The sequence below is a fragment of the Chionomys nivalis genome, chromosome 7 (assembly GCF_950005125.1).
Source record: "Chionomys nivalis chromosome 7, mChiNiv1.1, whole genome shotgun sequence".
NCBI classification, from domain to species: Eukaryota; Metazoa; Chordata; class Mammalia; order Rodentia; family Cricetidae; genus Chionomys; species Chionomys nivalis.
The window spans coordinates 86,696,747-86,717,805 of NC_080092.1; the positions used below are offsets into that span (position 1 = coordinate 86,696,747).

Consider the following 21,059-nt stretch of genomic DNA (forward strand, 5'->3'; position numbering starts at 1 on the left):
GAGGGAGAACTTCCTTAAAACAACATTTATGCCAGGCAGTGGTGGTGCAATGCCGTTAATCCTAGTACTTGGGGGGTAGAGGCAGGCGATCTCTGTGAGTTTGAGGCCAGTCTGATCTACAAAGTTAGTTTCAGGACAGCCTGGGCTACTCATAGAGAAACCCTGTCTCAAAAAAACAAAAAATGAAACAAAAACCTGGGTTTGAAGTGCCTCACCCAGGGGACTAGCCAGGTGGAAACGCACAGAAACAAGGCTCGAGCCAGTCCCCTTGCTCTGGTCACTGGCTGCCAGGACAACGGGTACTTAGGTTACACGCTAGCTGGGTATTAGTACCAACACCAGGAGCCATGATAAAGCCCTCCACCCTTGGCTGTTAGAGCCCTGGTACCCTTTTCAGATAACTTTGCCAAGGCAAAATTTAATATAATGCTCCCGAAATTCTAGGGAATTAAGAGACCATGGGTTTTTAAAGAAACTGGTATGTCTGCTTATGAAAGCAGCCACTGCCAGGTCCCATACCCACTCGGCCCTCTGGGAGAACAATGGCCTGTACCTGAGTCTGTCTGGCCACCCTTACAAGCTAGCTAGTCTCTGCACAGATGGAAACATTAGTGGCATTCCTAATACTCTGAAATTTTTAATTTGTTCTGACAATGAAACTAACACAACGTAAGACTTACTCAAGCCCTCAGACGAGGCAAGACATTTATGGCCCTTGGAGGAGGCACCAAGGCAGCAGCTGGCAGGGGCATTGGCGGATTCTTGGGAAGGAGTGTAACAGACAGCCGAGCTAAGAGGTTTCAGGTGTCAGGGCCCAAGAGAGAGGTGGGGATGAGGATGACCCGGCCCTGGTGCTTAAAGACAGAAAACTGAGGAGATGCCTGAGGGCAGGGCAGGGGCAGGATGCTTGTCCCCCATTTAGCCCTACAGGATCTGGGAGCACAGAAGATGAGTGAAACAGCCTGGGAGGAGAGCAAGTGCAGGGAAGAGGAAGTGAAGGGTCCCTGGGTCTGAGTTAAGCTCTGGGCTTGGACTTCAGCCTCGGGGCTAAAGCAAATGTCTCTTCCTTCTAAGGAGGTCCCCAGCTCACAGAACAGGATGTCAGCTTTCCGGTCTGTCCAAGTCCCTGGTGACTGGGACTCCCTGTGTCTCAAAAGCCACAAAAACAGTGAAGTCTCTTCAGAATGTCCTTTCAAGCAGCGGGCAGCCAGCTCTGCCAGCATAATGTCCTTTCTACCCAGTCTGCACCCAGAGGTAGGTGCAGATCCTCAGGAAGGGCCCCCAAGGCTCACACCCCACCCCCACTGGAGGATGCAGGCTGCATTGGCTCAAAACTCCCAGTCATCCACCTCCAGGTCTTCCAGGTTTGTCACCAGGCCAAAGAGTCCACTGTGATCCTGAGTCTGGCTGCCCTCAAAGTTGGTGATAGGGGTGACAGGGCGAAGCAATTCGGGCAAGGCCTCTGAGGCACGTCGCTTGATCTGAGGGAGAGAGACAAGTTGGAGGGTAGATCCTACAACTCAGGACACTACAGGACGTTCAGTTACCAGACCAGGGTTCCTGTCTCGTGGTGCCCTGGAGCCAAAAAAGAAAGGCAGGCGAGTGCCTCAAAGGGCTTCAAAAACACAGTATTCCTCTAGTTCAATCAGGCAGAGGAAGAACACCTACCCCCTCACAAAGGGGTCGGAGGTGAGGGGGTGCCTACAACCACAGAGCAGCAGCAGGGTGGGAACCAGGGGGAAGCTTCCATACCTGCTTGAAGAAGGAGTGGTTCAGGAGGGTGCTGGCGTTCGGCCTGAAGAGAAAAGGAAAGAGACTCACACGACCCCTGGGCTCAGCTGTCCAAACCCTGACACTCACCCTCTCCTCCGAGACCCTCCAACTCTTCCCTCAGCTCTCCCACCCAGGCCGGCTTCTTAGCAGAAAGCTGGTTCTTCTCACACTGGGGCCACGCACGCCTCTGGGAATCCAGATCTCTACCTAAGAGCTGGCCTCCCTGCTGGGTGTAAACCCCAAGCTCCCCGTCCCCGGAAACTCATCTGAGGGCCAGCAGAGTACCTTGCATCAGGGCTGCGCTGAAGGCACTGCTCCACAAAGTGGTGGAAGTGGGGGGAGAAGGTTCGGTGGTACGGGTGGGAAGGCGAGTCACCATTGGAAGGCCGGAGGCTGCCAGTGGCCAGGCTGTCGTTCAGGCAAGGGTTGGCAATGGAACGTGAGGGGCTCATGGTCAGCTCCTCGGCTGGGATGGTGCTGGTGTCCAGGAGGCAGGGCACTGTGCCATTCAGCTTCTCCAGCAGCATCTGGTGAAGAGACAGATCTGGGCTGTGCTCTCGCTCCCTCAACAAATGGGATCTCTGGGAGTGAAGATCAAAGTTGGGGCTGGGGGTTGGAGAGATGGCTCAGTGGTTAAGAGCATTGCCTGCTCTTCCAAAGGTCCTGAGTTCAATTCCCGGCAACCACATGGTGGCTCACAACCATCTGTAAAGAGGTCTGGCGCCCTCTTCTGGCCTTCAGGCATACACACAGACAGAATATTGTATACAAAATAAATATTTTTATTTATTTATTTATTATTTATTATGTATACAATAGTCTATCTGTGTGTATGCCGAAGGCCAGAAGAGGGCACCAGACCTCATTACAGATGGTTGTGAGCCACCATGTGGTTGCCGGGAATTGAACTCAGGACCTTTGGAAGAGCAGGCAATGCTCTTAACCACTGAGCCATCTCTCCAGCCCTAAATATTTTTTTTTTTAAAAAAAAAAACAAAGTTGGGGCTGGGTAGGGTTATGACAATCTGACACTAACAAGAGTCATCTGAGAGAAGGGAGCCTCAGAGGGCATTTTCTCAAGACAGGGTTTCTCTGTGCAGCCCTGCTGGCCTCAAACTCACAGAGATCTGCCTGCCTCTGTCTCCAGAGTGCTGGGATTAAAGGCGTGTGCCACCAATGGCCAGTGGGCATTTTCTTTTTTTTCCAAATATAACTTTATTTTGTTGACTCTTTTTCTTTTAAATGTGCATTGCAGTTTTGCCATGAGTGTTGAGTCCCCTAGAACTGGAATTACAGTCATGAGCCGCCATGTGGATGGTGGGAATTGAACCTGGATCCTCTGGAAGAGCAGGCAATGCTCTTAACCAGAGACATCTCTCCAGCCCACTGGGCATTTTTTAAATTAGTAGCTGATGGGGGAGGGTCCAGCCCATTGAGAGTAGTGGGTTCTATAAGAAAGCAGGCTGAGCAAGCCAATAAATAGCATTCCTCATAGCCTCTGCTTCAGTTCCTGCCTCCAGGCTCCTGGCCTGCCTCCCCTCAGTGATGGGCTGTTTCCTGGAAGTGCGGCCATGGCGTTCCACCACAGCAGTGAACACCCTCAGACATCATGTAAAGCTGGCTTTTGCAAAGGAACACTGGCCACTGGCTGGCAGTGAAGGCACATGGGAGGAGGGGCTACAAGTGCCCTCCACCAGGGCTGAACTGAAGAGCTCAGCTTCCTCTCGCCTTTGACAAGGCATGGACCTCCTCTGACTATAGAGCCCGCTCTTGAGCACAGCGGTGGAGCAACATCAATCTCTGTGAAGCCCAGCACCACTCTGCCAGGCCCAGATGGGTTCAGTGGAGTCCACAATGTGGCATCTGCAGTGCAGCACCTGGGCTGATGACAATGCTGCACCTGGGCAGACCCCACCTGGGCAGACCCCACCTGGGCAGACCCCACCTGGGCAGACCCCACCTGGGAGGCTGTTTCAAAGCCGTCAAGCTTGGTACATGCAAAACCAGCCACACCTTGAAGGCAGCTACCTTTTTATGTGACCCCAGGAACATCCTGAGCAACCCAAACAGAACTTGGAGCTGTCTCTGGGATGGTGCTAATATGGGAGCCTCTAACAACGTTACTATTTAAGTTAGCCTTAAATTCAGTCCCTCCATCTCTGTGGCCACATTTTAAGTGATCACTGTACCAAGTGGCCAGTGGCTCCCTTATTGTAGAAACTGTAGGGACAGACACTTCCAGTGTGGACAATGTTGCTTCTGGACCTGAACCACTAACTAGGTTCACACTAAGTTTATACTAACTGGGTTTTAACTAACTAGCTCAAACTAACTAGGTCCACACTAACCAGGCTCACACTAACTAGGCCCAAACTAACTAGGCTCACAGTAACTAGGCCCACACTACGCTCACATTAATTAGCTAACCATATTATTCCTTCTTGAGCAGATCCTGTTAATCAATTATTTTTCTTACACAATTCTCTTTCCTTCCTTCCTTTTCTTTTTGAGATACGGTTTCTCTGTGTAGCTCTGGCTCTCCTGGAACTTGCTCTATAGACCAGGCTGGCCTTGAACTCAAGAGATCCGCCTGCCTCTGCCTCCCAAGTGCTGGGATTAAAGGCACGAGCCACCACTGCCCAGCACACATTTCTTATACGTAGGCTCCACACCCTAATTTTTCTATCAGAGCTAAATTAAGCTAAGATCGAGGATGGATAGTTCTGAATCGCCTTTCGGATAGACAGATGGTCAGATAATCTGCTGTCGTCACCCCTATGTGTATCTCCGGCACTTCCCTATTCTTTGGGACATGAACCAAAGACCCTAGAGATCACACAGGGTGTGCTCTTGCTTCCTTCTCCAGCCTCATCCCCCAGCAGTCGTGTACAATTCTGTGCTGTGCCCAGATCTAGTTCTTTGTTAGCACACGTATGTATGTTGCTGGAAACTGGTCAGGATTCGTGATATTCTAGGCAAGCACTCTACTGTGGTGAAATATTACTTTTAACTATGTAAAGATGTGCTACATTTGTTTATGTTGCGGAGTATTGCTTTAACTATGGGAAGGTGTGCTACATTAGCTTTTGCTTTGTTTTTTGTTGTTTTTTTAAAAATATTTATTTATTTATTTATTATGTATACAATATTCTGTGTGTATGCCTGAAGGCCAGAAGAGGGCGCCAGATCTCTTTACAGATGGTTGTGAGCCATCATGTGGTTGCTGGGAATTAAACTCAGGACCTTTGGAAGAGCAGGCAATGCTCTTAACCACTGAGCCATCTCTCCAGCCCGCTTCTGCTGCTTTGTTAACTATGTAAAGGCGTTACATTTGCTTGTGCTACATTTGTCTAATTACGTAAAGATGTGTTGCTGTTTCACCATGCCTCTCTAAAGCACCTGACTGGTCTAATAAAGAGCTGAACAGGCAGAGAAAGACTAGGCAGGCTGGTGGACAAAGAGAGTAAGTAGGAGGAAAACTCTAGGAAGAGAGAACGAAGGAGAAACAGAGGAAGACGCCCAGTCAGCAGACAGAGTAGGACACACAAAAAGGTAAAAAGCCCCAGAGCAAAATGCAGATAAAGAGAAACAGATTAAAATAAGAGCTAGCCTGGTCTACAAGAGCTAGTTCCAGGACAGGCTCCAAAAAAACCACAGAGAAACCCTGTCTTGAAAAACCAAAATAAATAAATAAAAATAAATAAAATAAAATAAGAGCTAACTAAGACCAAGCATTCATACCTAATAAGTCTCTGTGTCATGTATGATGTGGGAACTGGTTGGTGGCCAAAGAAAAAGCCAGGTACACCCTACCACTGAGCTACACTTCTGTCAAGGGCAGGCTTCTGTTCCTGCTCTCGTTCTTTCTTTTTAATGTGGTTTTTTGAGACAGGGTTTCTCTATGTAGCCCTAGCTATCCTGGAACTCACTCTGTAGACCAGGCTGGCCTTGAACTCACAGAGATCCTACGGCTTCTACCTCCCAAGTGCTGGGATTAAAGGCGTGTGCACTACTGCCTGGCCTATTCCCGCTCTTTATATGGTCAACTGCTGTTCGCTTTTAAGGTTAGATCAGGGGCTGGAGAGAGGACTCAGTAGTTAAGAAAGCTTGCTGCTCTTACTGAGAACCTGAGTTTGGTTACTGGCATCCATGTTGGGTTGCTTTCTACTGTCTGACTCCAGTTCCAGGAGCTCTGTCGCCCTCTTCTGAACTCCTTAGGCAACCACACATACATAACATGTGTGTGCATGTGTGTGCACATAATTTTTTTTAAGTATTATCACCCCCTAGAAGTTCCTTTGGTCTCTGCTCAAGGTAGCTGACTCAGCCATTCTCTAGCTTCAGCCTGCGACCCCAAGGTGAGCGATCTGTGAGCCTGAGGGGAGGCCTGCTCCCAGTTCTAGGTCTTGTTCCTGAAGATTCAGGTGACACTCGCCCAGACAATCCCAACTCCATTTCCTGGGTGTAATAGGGCCTGGACAAGTTTCTTCTCTGGGTCTGTCTGTCTAAGAGCAGACTACACCACTGGCCGTGACCTACAGGCAGGCATGGCAGGGGTGTGAACATAAGCTGGACTCAGAATGCAGGTTCTAAAAGTGTGTGCCAGAATACAGTGGCACAATACTCAGAGATGCCTGAGAATTTGAAACTGGACACTGATCATCTAGTTGTACTTAGGAAGGAAGACAACAAATCTGATGAGTTTATAAGGATGGGGAAGCTTAGCTAGGCACGGTGGTGCATGCCTATAAACACAAAACTTAGAAAGTGAGGCAGAAGGATTGCTCTAAGTTTGATACTAGCCTGAGCTACGCAAGAGGCTATTCCACAAAACAAAGCATAACAGAATGGTCAGTGACATTCACAGTCTGCAGAGCCATGCAATGTCCAGTGTGATGTGGCCTCTCTGCACTGCCCTACTCGCCCCACCCCATGGGTTGGGCTCGGCAACCACAACATTCACCAGCAGAGAAGGGAACAAAGAATTGCACAAGCGCCCTCCACCAAGCGGGTGGGAAACTTCTTGAAGCAAAAAGACTGACTCTAATACATTAGTGACCACGGTCAGTGTCCCAGTGTGGCGGTAAGCAGTGGGCATCTGTGGAAGGCAGGCAGCAGAGAAGGAAGGGAACACTAGTCTACAGGCTCACCTGAGTGGCAGGCATATCCTTGAAGGGGACATGGCCATTAGCTAGTTCACACGCTGTGATCCCCACACTGTAGATATCAGACTTGGCATCATAACCCTGAAGATTCTAAGTCGGAAGAAAAAAGGCACAGGTGATCCATTTGCAGACCTGCTCTGAGGAGGTGAATGCCCGTCACAGTCAGGACCAGACACTGACCATGCTCTTCACCTTCCACTGCAGGGAATTGCTGTGTGAGGAGAGCCAACGTCTGGCGCTGCTGCAAAATGAGCAGGCACACTGGCATGGGTATGCCCGCTATGCACAGAGATCCAGAGCACCAAATATTTCCAGAATGTTCTCTATCTTTAGGGTGCTAAGTGTCCCTGAGGCAGACACTAGGGTCAGGTTGGGGACCCCACACATCCACAGCTGCCAGGAATGGGTGCTATGGGACACCTGGCCAACAGGGGCTCTTCCCTCCAGAACCTCTTACTCTACCAGAAACAGGGAGAAGCCCCATCCCAGCAAATTCCTGGGCTTCCTTAGGAGATTATGAGTGGGTGGGAGAAAGGGGCTCCTTGGGCCCAAGGACACAGACCTGCTGGAGAACTTCTGGGCTGAGCCACGGCAGGACCTTGACACTGTATTTTGGAAAATCATGGACTGCACGCTGCCGCTGCCCATGGCTGATCATGCTGAGGTTGCTGCGTAGACCGGACAGGTAGACCTTCCCATCCGTAGAAATCAGAATGTGGCTGGCCTTGACACTCCTGCAGGGAGGTGAAGACAGTGTCACACACGGTCATGATGCTACAGATCTGCAGTCTCCAAATATTAGACCTGGTCAGCTCTCACCCATATCGCATGCATATAAGTGCATCTCATACATACATAAAGGTATTTATGAATATTTTCAAACATACCTGAAAACAAGAAAGTAACATGCCCTATTCATGCATGTTTGGGTTTTCTTTTTTAAGATTTATTTATTATGTACACAGTATGTACATGTATGTCTCCATGCCAGAAGAGGGCACCAGATCTCATTACAGATGGCTGTGAGCCACGATGTGGTTGCTGGAAATTGAACTCAGGACTTCTGGAAGAGCAGCCAGTGCTCTTAACCTCTGAGCCATCTCTCCAGCCCAACATTAGATTTGTTTGTTCTGGGTTTTCAGACAGGGTTCTCTCTGTAATCCTGACTGTCCTGAAACCTACTCTGTAGACCAGGCTGGCCTTGAACTCATAGAGATTCACCTGCTTCTGCCGCCTCCAGAGTACTGGGATTAAAGGAGTGTGCCACCATACCCAGTCATTTGATTTAAACAAACAAACAAACAAACAAACAAAAAAGGTTTCTTTTTATTTATTTATTTTTTTAAATTTATTTATTTATTATGTATACAATATTCTGTCTGTGTGTATGTCTGCAGGCCAGAAGAGGGCGCCAGACCTCTTTACAGATGGTTGTGAGCCACCATGTGGTTGCTGGGAATTGAACTCAGGACCTTTGGAAGAGCAGGTAATGCTCTTAACCACTGAGCCATCTCTCCAGCCCCTTCTTTTTATTTTTAATCATGAGCACATGTGTCTGTCTGTGGGTGTGTATGTGCATAAGGAGGCTAGAAGACAGTATCAGATCCCTGGAGCTGGAGTTGTAGGCAGTAGTGAGATACCAATGTAGAGCTGGGAACCAAACTCAAGTCTTCTGCAGAATTAGTAGACTCTCATAACCACTGAGCTGTCTCTCCAGCTTAAAGACTTATTTATGTTAGTTGTGTGTGTGTGTGTGGGAGTGGCTATGTGCATATATGCCTGCAGGGGCCCGAGTTGTCGGAGCTCTTGGAGCTGGAATTACAGACAATTGTGAACCACCCAATGTGGGTGCTGAGTCCTCTACAAGAGCGGTATGTACTCTTAACTGCTAAGCCATCTCTCTAGCCCCTATATGTTATTATATTTTAAAACTTACTATGTGCCTAGAACCAAAGTGCCCTCTAAATTTGTATCTTTATATCTGCAGATTAGTGCAGCTCTCAAGCTTCATCAGAGAGGTTTCTTTGTGTCATGGATGATGACTAATGGCAAAACTGACAGCTGGTCAAAGTGCAGTTAGTGTCTAGGGACATCTGTGTCACTCTCCTCCCACCAGGGCTCCAGGACCATTGCAAAGAGAGGGATGGAAAGATGGTAAGAGCCAGAGGTGGAGCCAGGCAGTGGTGGCGCACGCCTTTAATCCCAGCACTCGGGAGGCAGAGGCAGGTGGATCTCTGTGAGTTCGAGACCAACCTGGTCTATAAGAGCTAGTTCCAGGACAGGGTCCAAAGTTACAGTGAAACCCTGTCTTGAAAAAACAAACAAACAAAAGAGCCAGAGGTAGGGAAGACCTGACCAAAACTGTCCTCTGGACACAACCTGACCACTGCACTCATGACCTCACAGAAGGTGTGGCTGCCTGCATAGGACCCAAGAAGACTGAGCCAGTTAGCATTCGAGCTTTTCGAGAGAAAGGGGCTCAAGAGCCCTCACCCTTAGCTGAGAGGTTGATGGCTTTTGGGAGAGGAAGAGTCAGTTTTATTTAACAGTGTGGCCCCTAGCATGTTATGGTGGATGGGTCCAGCCAGCCTGGAACTCATTATGTAATCTAGGCTGGCCCCAAAGACTGAATGCTCTGATGTCTGCCTCTTACAGGCATATAAGATAAACCAATGTTTTTTTTTTTATTTGTTTGTTTGTTTTTGGTTTTTCGAGACAGGGTTTCTCTGTGGTTTTGGAGCCTGTCCTGGAACTAGCTCTTGTAGACCAGGCTGGCCTCGAACTCACAGAGATCCGCCTGCCTCTGCCTCCCAAGTGCTGGGATTAAAGGCGTGCGCCACCACTGCCCGGCTAGACCAATGATTTTTATCTGTTTGCTTTTGAGACAGGGTTTCTCTATGTAGCTCTGGCTGTCCAGGAACTCAATATGTAGACCAGGCTGGCCTTGAACTCAGATCTGCTCCTAATACTTTTACTTTCTGTTCTTGAGAAGTGCATGGGTATGCTTTAAATTTATCTAATCCTCTCTGTTAAGCAATTCACTCCTTTCTCACTCAGTGCTGACTTCAAGGGACCTACCATTTCCATTTTCCAGGGAGAGACACTCAAGATACTTCTACTCAGTACAAATCCAACAGCAGTCAGCATGCGGCAGATGTCAGCATGCGGCAGATGATGTCAGCATGAGGCAGATGTCTGCATGCAGCAGATGTCAGCATGCGGCAGATGTCAGTATGCAGGTCCACTGATGGCATATAGCCAGAGCTGATACAAGCCTGCGTCCACGCCCCTGACTGGCTGCACTGGGTACCATCCAGCCTCCTAACCACCACCAGTTACTCATACAATGTGACATCATGTCTTCATCTGCAGTTCTCTGATTGCTAGGGCTCGGCCGTAACCTCCCATCCTGCCACACATTACTTTGTCACTTTGTCATCGTGTCATTTATGAGACAGAAGTCTTTTTTTTTTTTTTTTTTTTTTTTGGTTTTTCGAGACAGGGTTTCTCTGTGGCTTTGGAGCCTGTCCTGGAACTAGCTCTTGTAGACCAGGCTGGTCTCGAACTCACAGAGATCCGCCTACCTCTGCCTCCCGAGTGCTGGGATTAAAGGCGTGCGCCACCACTGCCCAGCGAGACAGAAGTCTTTAAAGCCTATCTAAGCATACTCATCATTTTCTTTCTTTTTTTTTTTTTTTTTTTTTTTTGGTTTTTCGAGATAGGGTTTCTCTGTGGTTTTGGAGCCTATCCTGGAACTAGCTCTTGTAGACCAGGCTGGTCTCGAACTCACAGAGATCCACCTGCCTCTGCCTCCCAAGTGCTGGGATTAAAGGCGTGCGCCACCACCGCCCGGCTCATCATTTTCTTGTTTTATGCTTTTAAACGTCTAGTTCTTGTGTACCTAGGTCCCAAAACTCTCCCTCACACTGCCTTCTACGTAAGTCTGCAGTGTGGGGCTGGTGACATGGCTCAGCGGGTAAAGGCACTTGCTGCCAAGCCTTCCCACCTCAGTTTGATCCCTGGAACCAATGAAGTGGAAGGAGGGCTCCAGTTCCATTGTCCTCCCCCACTAAGAGCTGGTTTTCCCGACAAAACCACTAAGCAATCTGTTTTTGAGTTGGCCATGAGCCTGCTCTGAGGCACATAGGAGTAAGGCACGGGTCAGGGATCAGGGGACAGTGGTCCGCAGTAGACATATCTGTCACACAATAAAGATCAAGTGACTTCAGCACTGACAGACTAATGACTGTCCACCAAGTGGCAAGCTCAGAATCCAGATCCTTGATTCTGAACTCCACCTTCACTAGGAAAGGATGAAGTGGCTGGGAACACACCTGTGCACATAGCCCATGTGGTGGATGTAGTCCAAGGCCTTCAGCACCCCCTGCAGGATGTATGCAATCGCCAGCTCATTCATGCCGTCCATGAAGTGTGTGCCAATGAGATCCTTTGCAGAACCTGAAAAGGATGCCAAGGGTAACAGGAGAAAGAAAATGGCACAGAAGGAAGTGCCAGGTGTCCTAGAACCCTTCCCACTCACCATATGCCATGAATGATGTGACGACCCACAGCTCATTGTCTGAGATGAAGGTGGCTCGATATGGCACTATATTGGGATGGCTGAAGAGTTTAGAGACATGAAGCTCCCCCTGAAAGCAACAGCAAAGCTGAGTCAGGGTCACGAATGGCATTCAACATGAAGATGGCAGTGGGACAGTGTGGAGACCTAGTGTCTTCTGGATGCTCTCCTCAGAGTCCTTCCAGTGTAGGAAGGCCCACCATGCCTGGGGAAAGCCACCTGATTTGCCCACTTGGGCTTTTGGGTGGCCCTGCCAGCCACCAACACTTACGAGGCTCAAAAAGTAACCCTTCACCATGCAGGGTCACTGCTGTCAACACAGTGAGAGTCAGCCACTTCAGAGACGACCAAAATAAAGCAGTGGTTGAAGACTTGGGAAGTGATTCACCTAATCCCAGGTCAAGGCTTACACTTCTTTCTAAGACAAGAGTACAATCCCAGGTGGCTGGAGAGATGGCTCAGAGGAATAGAGCACTGGCTGCTCTTCCAGAGGTCCTGAGTTCAATTCCCAGCAACCACATGGTGGCTCACAACCATCTGTAATAAGATCTGGTGTCCTCTTCTGTACTGCAGGATACATGAAGGAAGAAACCTATATACATAATAAATAAAAATCTTTAAAAAAAAAAAAAAAAAAAAAAGAGTACAATCCCAGCCTGGGTGCTGAGGCAGGAGGACTGTAAGTTTGAGGGCAGGCTGGGTAACAGTGAGATGGTATCTAAAAACAAATACTATATATATCAAAGTATAAGAGCTGACCGAACTAATGGACAAATGAAACTATGGAATACAAGGAGACATTTCCAAGCACCTTGACTGGGGTCCCCTTCCCCAGAAATAGGTGTATGAAACATTTTTTTAAAAAAAGTTCAAGGGCTGGAGAGATGGCTCAGAGGTTAAGAGCACCGACTGCTCCTCCAGAGGTCCTGAGTTCAATTCCCAGCAACCACATGGTGGCTCACAGCCATCTAGAATGAGATCTGGTGCCCTCTTCTGGCATGCAAGCATACATGGAAGGAATGTTGTATACATAATAAAATAAATAAATAAAATAAGTCTAAAAAAAAAAAACTTAAAAAAAACATGCTAAAAAAAAAAAAAATAAAAATAAAAAAAGTTCAAAGGAACTTCAGAAGAGCCAGGACCAGTACTCTGAGCAGCGGTTCTCAACCTTCCTGATGCTGAGACCTTTAACACAGCTCCTCATATCATGGCAACCCTAATCAAAAACATTATTTCATTGCTACTTCATAATTGTAATTCTGCTACTGTTATGAATTGTAATGTAAACATCTGATATGTGACCCCCTAAGGGGTCGTGACCCACAGGTTTGAGGCTAGCCTGTGCAATGTGAGTTCTAGAGCAGCTGGAATGGGAGACCCTATCTACAAAGAAATTAAAAACAAAACAAAAAATGCAGAAATGTCAGGTTCTTGGCCTTTATGACCTAAATTGAGACCATGTGGGCAGTTCCTTTTGCCTGTTTATTGTTTCAGAGAATAAAATCCAAAAAAAAAAAAAAAAAAAAAAAATCACATGGGCAAACATGTTCTGGAATAAATTAAGTTTTCCCCTACAAATAACTAAGCTAGACTGGCCTCGTCTAGCAATTATGAACAGAGGAACTTGAACAACATGGTCAGGTAAGCATCACTTAAGGAACACACTACATATGAGGTGCAGGAGCTGCACACAGCCCTGAGTCCACACTGCGCTGCACACTGTGTACACTGGTATCATAGGACCACGAGGAGTCTCACCCCATTTTGGTTCCTACACCAATTTAGCAAGAGGGAGACTCCGTGCTTATCAAATCAAAAGGCATCTGCAGCAAACATGATGCACTAATGGTCACTGATGGCAGAGCAGCTGCCTCTGCTGCCTACACTGCCATGCTTGCCTGTCTCTCTGAATAATGCAGAACAAGGCAAAGAGAAATGTTTAAAGAAGAGGGGACATCTGGGCTGAGCACCATCACAGCCTGTCGGACAGTGTCAAACACGAAAGACCCTTCGCTGCTGCCTCCTGACTTCTCAACACATGGCCCACCTAAAGCAACTTCTAGAGGAACGAAATGAGATTACTATGTAACTGGGAGCCCACCCTCCAGGGGTCACACCTACACTTTATTACCTGCAAGAATGTCACCATCTCATTGGAACAGGCTTCTAGGTTGATCCTTCGTACTGTTACATATTCTCCTGTTGGCTTGTACCTGGCTAAATTCACTGTCATTAAGTCCTCAAATCCTTTACCTAAAAGAAAAGACAAATGAGTTAAACAAAGACAGCCACAAAGATTTATCTACTCTAAAGAAAAGAGACTCAATTTCAGCAGAAAATTCTAGTTAGAATATAGCTGACATTTCTTGGTTTTCCCATCAGTCCTTTTCAGCCCATCATTGTAGTGGTCCATGGCGTCCTAGAAATGATGTCTTCCCATCCTTGGCACAAGAAACCCATGAAGCAGGGCTGGAGAGATGGCTCAGAGGTTAAGAGCATTGCCTGCTCTTCCAAAGGTCATGAGTTCAATTCCCAGCAACCACATGGTGGCTCATAACCATCTGTAATAAGGTCTGGTGCCCTCTTCTGGCCTGCAGGCATACACACAGATAGAATATTGTACATATAACAAATAAATAAATAAACCCATGAAGCCCACTGTCGCCACAAATCCGTGCAGCTAGCTGAGGAGCTGTGGCGGGAAAGTGGGCATGTCTCTGGGAATTACCTATGATGGTGAGCAGTTCATAACACCCGCCCTCTGGCAGAAAGCTGCCCATGTTTTCCGGTTTAGAGAAGGATGCTATGGACTCCGAGCTCGCCTCATTGGCCTAAGGAAAAAGAAGAAGAGGTTAACTGAGAAAATGGGGGTGGGGCAGAGGTGGTAACAGATCCACGGAGAGAAATACACGGTTTCCAGTTTTCTGCTGCATTGGGGTCCAATTTTTAAGGTGCCAAACTGCAAGGTTCTAAATGGTCAGAACAATAATCTTGTTCTAGAGCAGCGGTTCTCAACCAGTGGGGGAGGTGTGTGTATCATATATCAGACATCCTGTATATCGGATATTTACATTGCAATTGAGAATAGTAGCAAGATTACAGTTATGAAGTAGCAACGAAAACAATTCTGTATATCGGATATTTACATTGCAATTGAGAATAGTAGCAAGATTACAGTTATGAAGTAGCAACAAAAACAATTTTATGTTTGGGGATCATGAGGAGCTGTATTAAAGGGTAACATCATTAGGAAGGCTGCAAACACTGTACTAGAGGAACCCTGCTAGAGGAGCCCCATTCCTTCAGCAAACCCAGAGTCCAGGATAGTCATTCTTGATGTCCCCACGAGATGGGAGAGTAACTGACTCCCTCAGCTACAGGCCCAGAGTCTGCATGGTCAGCTCCTGGGTCCCTGTCCCCTCAGGCAGAGGATGAAGCTGGGTACCAGCCATTGAGGATGTGGACACCTCTAGCCTTTGAAGTCTTGAAGAAAGGTGGCCAGCACTGCTGAATGTGGGAAGCAAAACAGCATACAGCAGTACAGCTTTCACAGGCCTCCTTTCCTTCTAGGCCCAAATGCGTGCAAATGACTTGGGGAGCAGATTTTTCTCTCCTTAAACCTCCCTGCAGGTGTGTCTAGCTGGAATGCAGAATCTGAGGTCTATGCTGTATACCAGTCATAAGCCTGGTCTCCAGTCAAGTGTGATGGTGCATGCCTGTAATCCTAGCATTCAGGAGGTGAAGGCAGGAGAATCAGGAACTTCAGGCCAGGAGACCCTGCCTCAAAAAGCCAAACAAAATAAAACAAACTTGGCCTTGAATCGGAAGAAACTGTTGTCAATGCACAAATGGCTCTTGACTCAGCATTAACGGAAAAAGCTGAAAATGTTCAGACAAGGTGGAGAGTCAAGAGTATGACTGCAGAGACGCCACAAAAACACTGTGCTGGCATCCTATTTAAATGTGCTCTTCAAGCCCACTTACATTGTCTGATCTTCCTTCCTCCTTCCCCACACTAGCTGAAGAGGTGGAACAGATATTTTTTTTTTTTTTTTAAAGACAAGGTCTTTATAAACCAGCTGGCCTTGAATTTAGAATCTGCCTGCCTTTGAACTCCTGAGTGCTAGGGCCTGGGTTGGAATATATGGCAATCTCCCTGCCTCTGCCTTCCAAATGCTGAGATTAAGGAGTACACCACCATGCTAATGCTTTTTCAATAACAGAAGTGCAGGCCAAGAAGGTAACAATTTGCTAAGTCACGAGAATGTGTTTATGTGACGCAGAAAGATGCAGGCCTCTGCCAGGAAGGGTCTTGTTGCTGATGGGGTGCATCTGGTTTACAACTACTAATAATGCCTAGCTCCATAAAAAGGCCAAGTGGCTCTGCCTTATACTTAAGAGTGATACTAAAAGTTGGGTGTAGTGGCGCACACCTTTGATCCCAGCACTGGGGAGGCTGAAGATCTCTGTGAGCTTGAGGCCAGCCTGATCTACATAATGAGTTCCAGGACAGCCAAGTTACACAGTGTGACCCTGTCTCAAAAAACAAACAAAATGAGAAGGAGGGAGGGGAGAGAGAAACTAGGAAAGCTCTAGTTGAGCAAAATGGATCCCTTTTAATAAAGTCTATTTTCAATTTAATCCCTTTTTTTGTTTTGTTTTGTTTTGTTTTTTTCCTTTGAGACAGGGTCTCTCTGTGTAACAGCTCTGGCTGTCTTAGAACTCATTTTTTTTAGATCAGGCTGGCCTTGAACTCACAGAGATCCACTTGCCTCTACCTCGAGTGCTGGGATTAAAGGCATGTATCACCCAGCTTTTTAATCCATCTTTTCTGCTCTAAGACTTGGCCATAATATTCTATTCAGTTATAGTTCACTGACTTTCACTGTTGTATAATATTCTTTCCAGGAATATATCTCAAGTCATCCATGCCAACACTGATGAGACCAGGTTCTTTTCCAGCTCCGCTACGATGAACGGCGCTACTACAAACATGTCTGACTATGTCTCCCGAGCAGAAAGAATTACCAGGTTACAGACCACACCCAGCCAACTTTATGAGACAATGACATATTGCTTCCCAGACAACTGCACCATTCACACCACACTCTCAGTCCTGCATGGTTTTTAATTGTGTCCATGTCACTGTTATTATTGTGTGTGTATAATACACTCGTGTAGGTGTGCACGCGTACTGCTTTGGAGGTCAGAGAGCATCTCTCTGCAGGCAGTTCTCTCCCTCCACCATTAACTGGGAGAACTGGGGACTGGAGTCAGGTCACTGGGTCTGCACAGCAAGGGCCTCTCCCTACTGAGCCACACTGACAGTCCTCTTGAATAATCTTGCTCTCAATAAAACCAGTGTTTGGTTCATAGGAAGCCCGGTGGGTTGCTGTTAGATCTAGCTCCCTGCTCTGGACTGCGAGTGCCCACAAGCCTGGGTTCTTGCCCACCTCACTTTCCTCATCTCCCCAGTCACTTTCCCCATGCAACAAGCATGTCTCTGGTCTTAGTGAACCTGTGCCAGTCATCTCACCTGCAAAAGTTTTTTTAAATTTATCTTTATTTTGTGTCCTGGTTTGTTTTTTTGTCCAGCTTGATGCAAGCAGGAGTCATCTGGCAAAAGGAAATCTCAGTTGAGAAAACTGGCTGAGCTGAGAAAATGGCTCCATCAGACTGACTACAGGCAAGTCCAAGGCATTTTCTTGGTTAATGGTTGTTGTGGATGGTGCCACCCCTGGGCAGTAGCCCTAAAGAAAACAGGCTGAGCAAGCCATGGAGAGCAAGCCAGCCAGCAGAGCTCTTCAGTTCCTGCCTCCAGGGTCCTGTCCTGATTTCCCTCAGGGAGACAATAAAGCTGTAAATTGAAATAAATCCCAAGTTTCTTCCTTACATGGCTTTTGGGCATGGATTTACCACAGCAATAGAAAAGAAACTAAGACAGAAACCCGTACCAGGTTCACAGGGTACTGCTGGAGAGACCTGGCTGTGTTGTTTAGGAAGGACTGTGGACAGAGTTTAGAACTTTGAGCTGGAAAAGCCAGTGAGTACTTAGCCCATAATGGGTTGTCTGTCCTGCAGGAACTTAAGAAAAATTATTGTTGGGAGCAATGTCTGCCTCTGGGTTCCTGCCTTCCTGCCTTAGTTTCCCTCAGTGATGAGCTACAAGCAGAAGGATGAAATAAGCTCTCTCCTCCCCAGGCTGCTTCTGGTTGTGGTGTTTATCATAGCGATAGAAAGTAAACTAAGACAATGTGTGTGTTTTGTCTACACATATGCAAGCGCACGTGTACGCAATACCTGTAGTGGCCAGAAGAGGGAGTCAGATCACCCGGAACAAAAGTTACAAATGGTTTTGGAGTCACCACATGGGTGCTGAGAACTGAACCTGGGTCTCTACAAAAACAGCAAGTGTTCTTTAACCTTTGAGCCATCTCTCCGGTCCCTTTAACTGGAACACTCCTACTTGGCTACAACTTCCATCCCCATTTTTTTTTGTTGTTGTTTTGGTTTTCAGATAGTGTTATATAGCTCAGGCTAGCCTCAAACTCTATGTAGCTGAGGCTCCCCCACCACACCCATTTTACACCAAGTACACACATGCCCATCTTTTTTCTCATCACTGTCTTCTTATCATTTAGGTCTCAAATACTTCAGAGATGACCCTGCCAGCAGAGCAGAGTAGGCTTCTATCACTTGACTTCGCTACTTGCTTTACATTCCTCACAGAAGTCACTGCTAAAGCTGAGTCAGCTATTTCCTGTCAGCTCCACTAGAAATGCGCTAGAGAGGGTCCTTGACTGTCATGCTCACTGCTGTCGTAGCAGCAGTAATAACCAGGAATAACTTGACAATCATAAAAGCAAAGCAGGAACTCAGGAAGCTTTCTGCGACCTTCCAATGAGAATGAGTAGGGTGAATAGCGATCCCTCTGGAAATCGGGCTGAGATACATTGGTCCTGCAGCACCTTTACTAGAGCCTGACACCTGCGGGCAATCAAGCATTACTTCTTTGTTGTTGTTTCTGAGACAGGGTTTCTCTGTAGCTTTGGAGCCTGTCCTGGAACTAGCTCTGTAGACCAGGCTGGCCTTGAATTTACAGAGATCTGCCTGTCTCTGCTTCCTGAGTGCTGGATAAAAGGCGTGCGCCACCACCGCCCAGCACGTTACTTTTTTTTAAGCGAGCAACACTATGGCCCTGATGAGAAGTAACTGTTTAAAGCTGTCTCTCATTTCCAAACTTCTTAAACTTTCTCCAGTTTGAAAAAGAGATGAAGAAGAACAATTGAGTCCTTAGAGTAAAATATTTGTTATATGTGCTTTTTTATTATATGTATTTTAAACAACTCTGTGGAAATCTACAAATGGAAATTTCTTTCTTCCCAGCAGGGAGGCATACAAGACACACTACCTAATGAGCTCCAACTACGGCATTTCTTGTTGCGCACATGCAGGGAAAGCCTCGATGAACTGCTTACGTAGGAACCTGACAAATACTTCCATGATCTAGCTGTACAGAAAATGGCCGGAAAGTGCAACCTTTAGCAATAAGTTTTTTAGGTGCTGGGAAATGTGGTGCTTCAGGGGATGAACTAGTCTAGAGGCTGCTGCAGCTTCTACATGTTTCTGCCTGACTCACCACAAACCACTGTAAAACAAGGTTATGCCAGAGTCAGTGGTCAGTTTTCATGGGAAGCAAACAAAGCAGGAAAGAATTTTGTAAACAGGACAGAAGTATTTTCATGTTCCTGGAGAACAGGATTAGTCACACTATATAATCAATCCCCTCTCGGTCACCTGCACAGCTACACATCTACACTACTCTAACAGACCTGAAGTGAATTACACATCTCAACTCGCTTCCATAGACGGATTAAAATGCAGGATTCGTGAGAGGTCTGGTCTGCTGCTGACACAAGAAAGGGGGTGTCCTGGCTAGTTTTCTGTTACCTTGACCCAGCTAGATTTCTCTGGGAATTGTGAAGATGCCTCCACTAGACTGCCTGTAGGCACATCTGTAGAGTATCTTCTTGATTAAAGACTGATGTGGGAGGTCCCAGCCCACTGTGGGTGGCTCCACCCATGGGCAGGTGGTCATCAGTGGTATAAAGAAGGCAGTCTGAGCAAGCCGTAGAGAGAGAAAGCCAATAAGCAGCGTTCATCCATGGCATCAGCTTCAGTTCTTCCTTCCAGACTCCTAAAGTTCAAGTTCCTGCCTTGACTTCCCTCAATGGGCTGTGACTCCGAATACGTAAGCTAAATGAGTTCCTTTCGGTCATGGTGTTACCACAGCAACAGCGGGAACCTGGAAGCCAACGCTGAGAGTGGGGCGGATGATGGAGGGCTGGCTTGTGAAGTTTCAGGAGTAAGCAAAGACTATGGGGCTGTTCATGTGCTTTTGTTTTTGTTTTTTTTTTTTTTTTTTGGTTTGTTTTTTTTTTTTTTTTTGGTTTTTCGAGACAGGGTTTCTCTATGGCTTTGGAGTCTGTCCTGGAACTAGCTCTGTAGACCAGGATGGTCTCGAACTCACAGAGATCCACCTGCCTCTGCCTCCCGAGTGCTGGGATTAAAGGCGTGCGCCACCACCACCCGGCATCTGTTCATGTGCTTTTGGAATTAAGATTTGAGGTTCTGTCAGCTAGGGTTGAAGAATCAGCTGTGACTCACAGAAGACCAGAGCTCATTAAAGTCTTCCAGATTTTAAAAGTCTGTTTAGAGCAAAGGGATGGAATTTTAGCTCACTAAACACAGCCTAGCATAGTTACAGCACTGTAACCTGGAATCGCAAATTACTCAAGGAAATTCTGTTCTTTTTTTGTTTGTTTAGGTCCCCACAACATTAAAAAACATTTTATTTATTTTGAAGCATTTTAAAAATACATAAGCCATTGACAACTAAAAATAACCAAATAACCATAAACCAGTAGCATTATTTAAAACAAAATCCAATAAAGCATAAGACGGTATGATATACTACCAAATAAACACATTCAACTTACTACAGGTTTCACCCAGGACAGTTTGTGCTAAAACACCAGCAGCTATGAACATATGAAAAACATGTCATTAGTATTTTTTTATGAAAAAAAAATCCAATCTTAAGTTTTTTAAAATTTTTAATTTTTTAAATTTTATTTGTCTCCTGAATGAAAACACATGGGTCTGACGGACAGGCACTCCTGGGAGACGGTGTAAATGCAGTCAGAACTAATCTAAGTATCCACCACCTTCACTCAGCCTTGGGCTTGCCCACAGGAAGAGAGGTCTGCCATGGGAAGGTTCTGTTCTTATCTCTCCCTGTTCTCAGGGTCTCACTCTTGAACAAACCCTGGTTGGCCTCAAACTTATGGTAATCTTCCTGCTGCAGCCTCTGGAGTGCTGGGCCCATAAGCGAGTGCCAGTCTGCCCAGCCGCTGTGCTCTCTTTTTATAAGACCACGATTCACATTTTCCAAACAGCGTGGTGTACTGTGCACATCTGGTGCTATTAACTTAGGGAAAGTAAAGGGAAAGTAAAGCACAAGAGGAGGGGGAGACAGC

At 46.8% G+C, this 21,059-nt stretch overlaps 1 protein-coding gene across 5 annotated transcripts in view; it reads right to left on the minus strand.

Annotated features, from left to right (window-relative positions):
* Positions 1 to 215: 215 nt before the first annotated feature.
* Strada (STE20 related adaptor alpha) overlaps positions 216 to 21,059 on the minus strand; it is a 34,433-nt gene continuing 13,589 nt past the window's right edge. For 3 of the 5 annotated variants that reach the window (XM_057774189.1, XM_057774188.1, XM_057774190.1), the window contains exons 3-11: positions 14,249 to 14,351; positions 13,652 to 13,773; positions 11,479 to 11,587; positions 11,273 to 11,396; positions 7,501 to 7,672; positions 6,924 to 7,028; positions 2,059 to 2,300; positions 1,753 to 1,795; positions 217 to 1,481 (exon numbers count right to left, since the gene is read on the minus strand). In XM_057774189.1, coding sequence (XP_057630172.1) covers positions 1,329 to 1,481; positions 1,753 to 1,795; positions 2,059 to 2,300; positions 6,924 to 7,028; positions 7,501 to 7,672; positions 11,273 to 11,396; positions 11,479 to 11,587; positions 13,652 to 13,773; positions 14,249 to 14,351 — 1,173 coding nt within the window. In that variant the 3' untranslated portion in view covers positions 217 to 1,328. Of the gene's footprint in view, positions 1,482 to 1,752; positions 1,796 to 2,058; positions 2,301 to 6,923; positions 7,029 to 7,500; positions 7,673 to 11,272; positions 11,397 to 11,478; positions 11,588 to 13,651; positions 13,774 to 14,248; positions 14,352 to 21,059 lie in introns of all 5 variants that reach the window. The other 2 variants (XM_057774187.1, XM_057774186.1) reach the window with 1 other exon arrangement.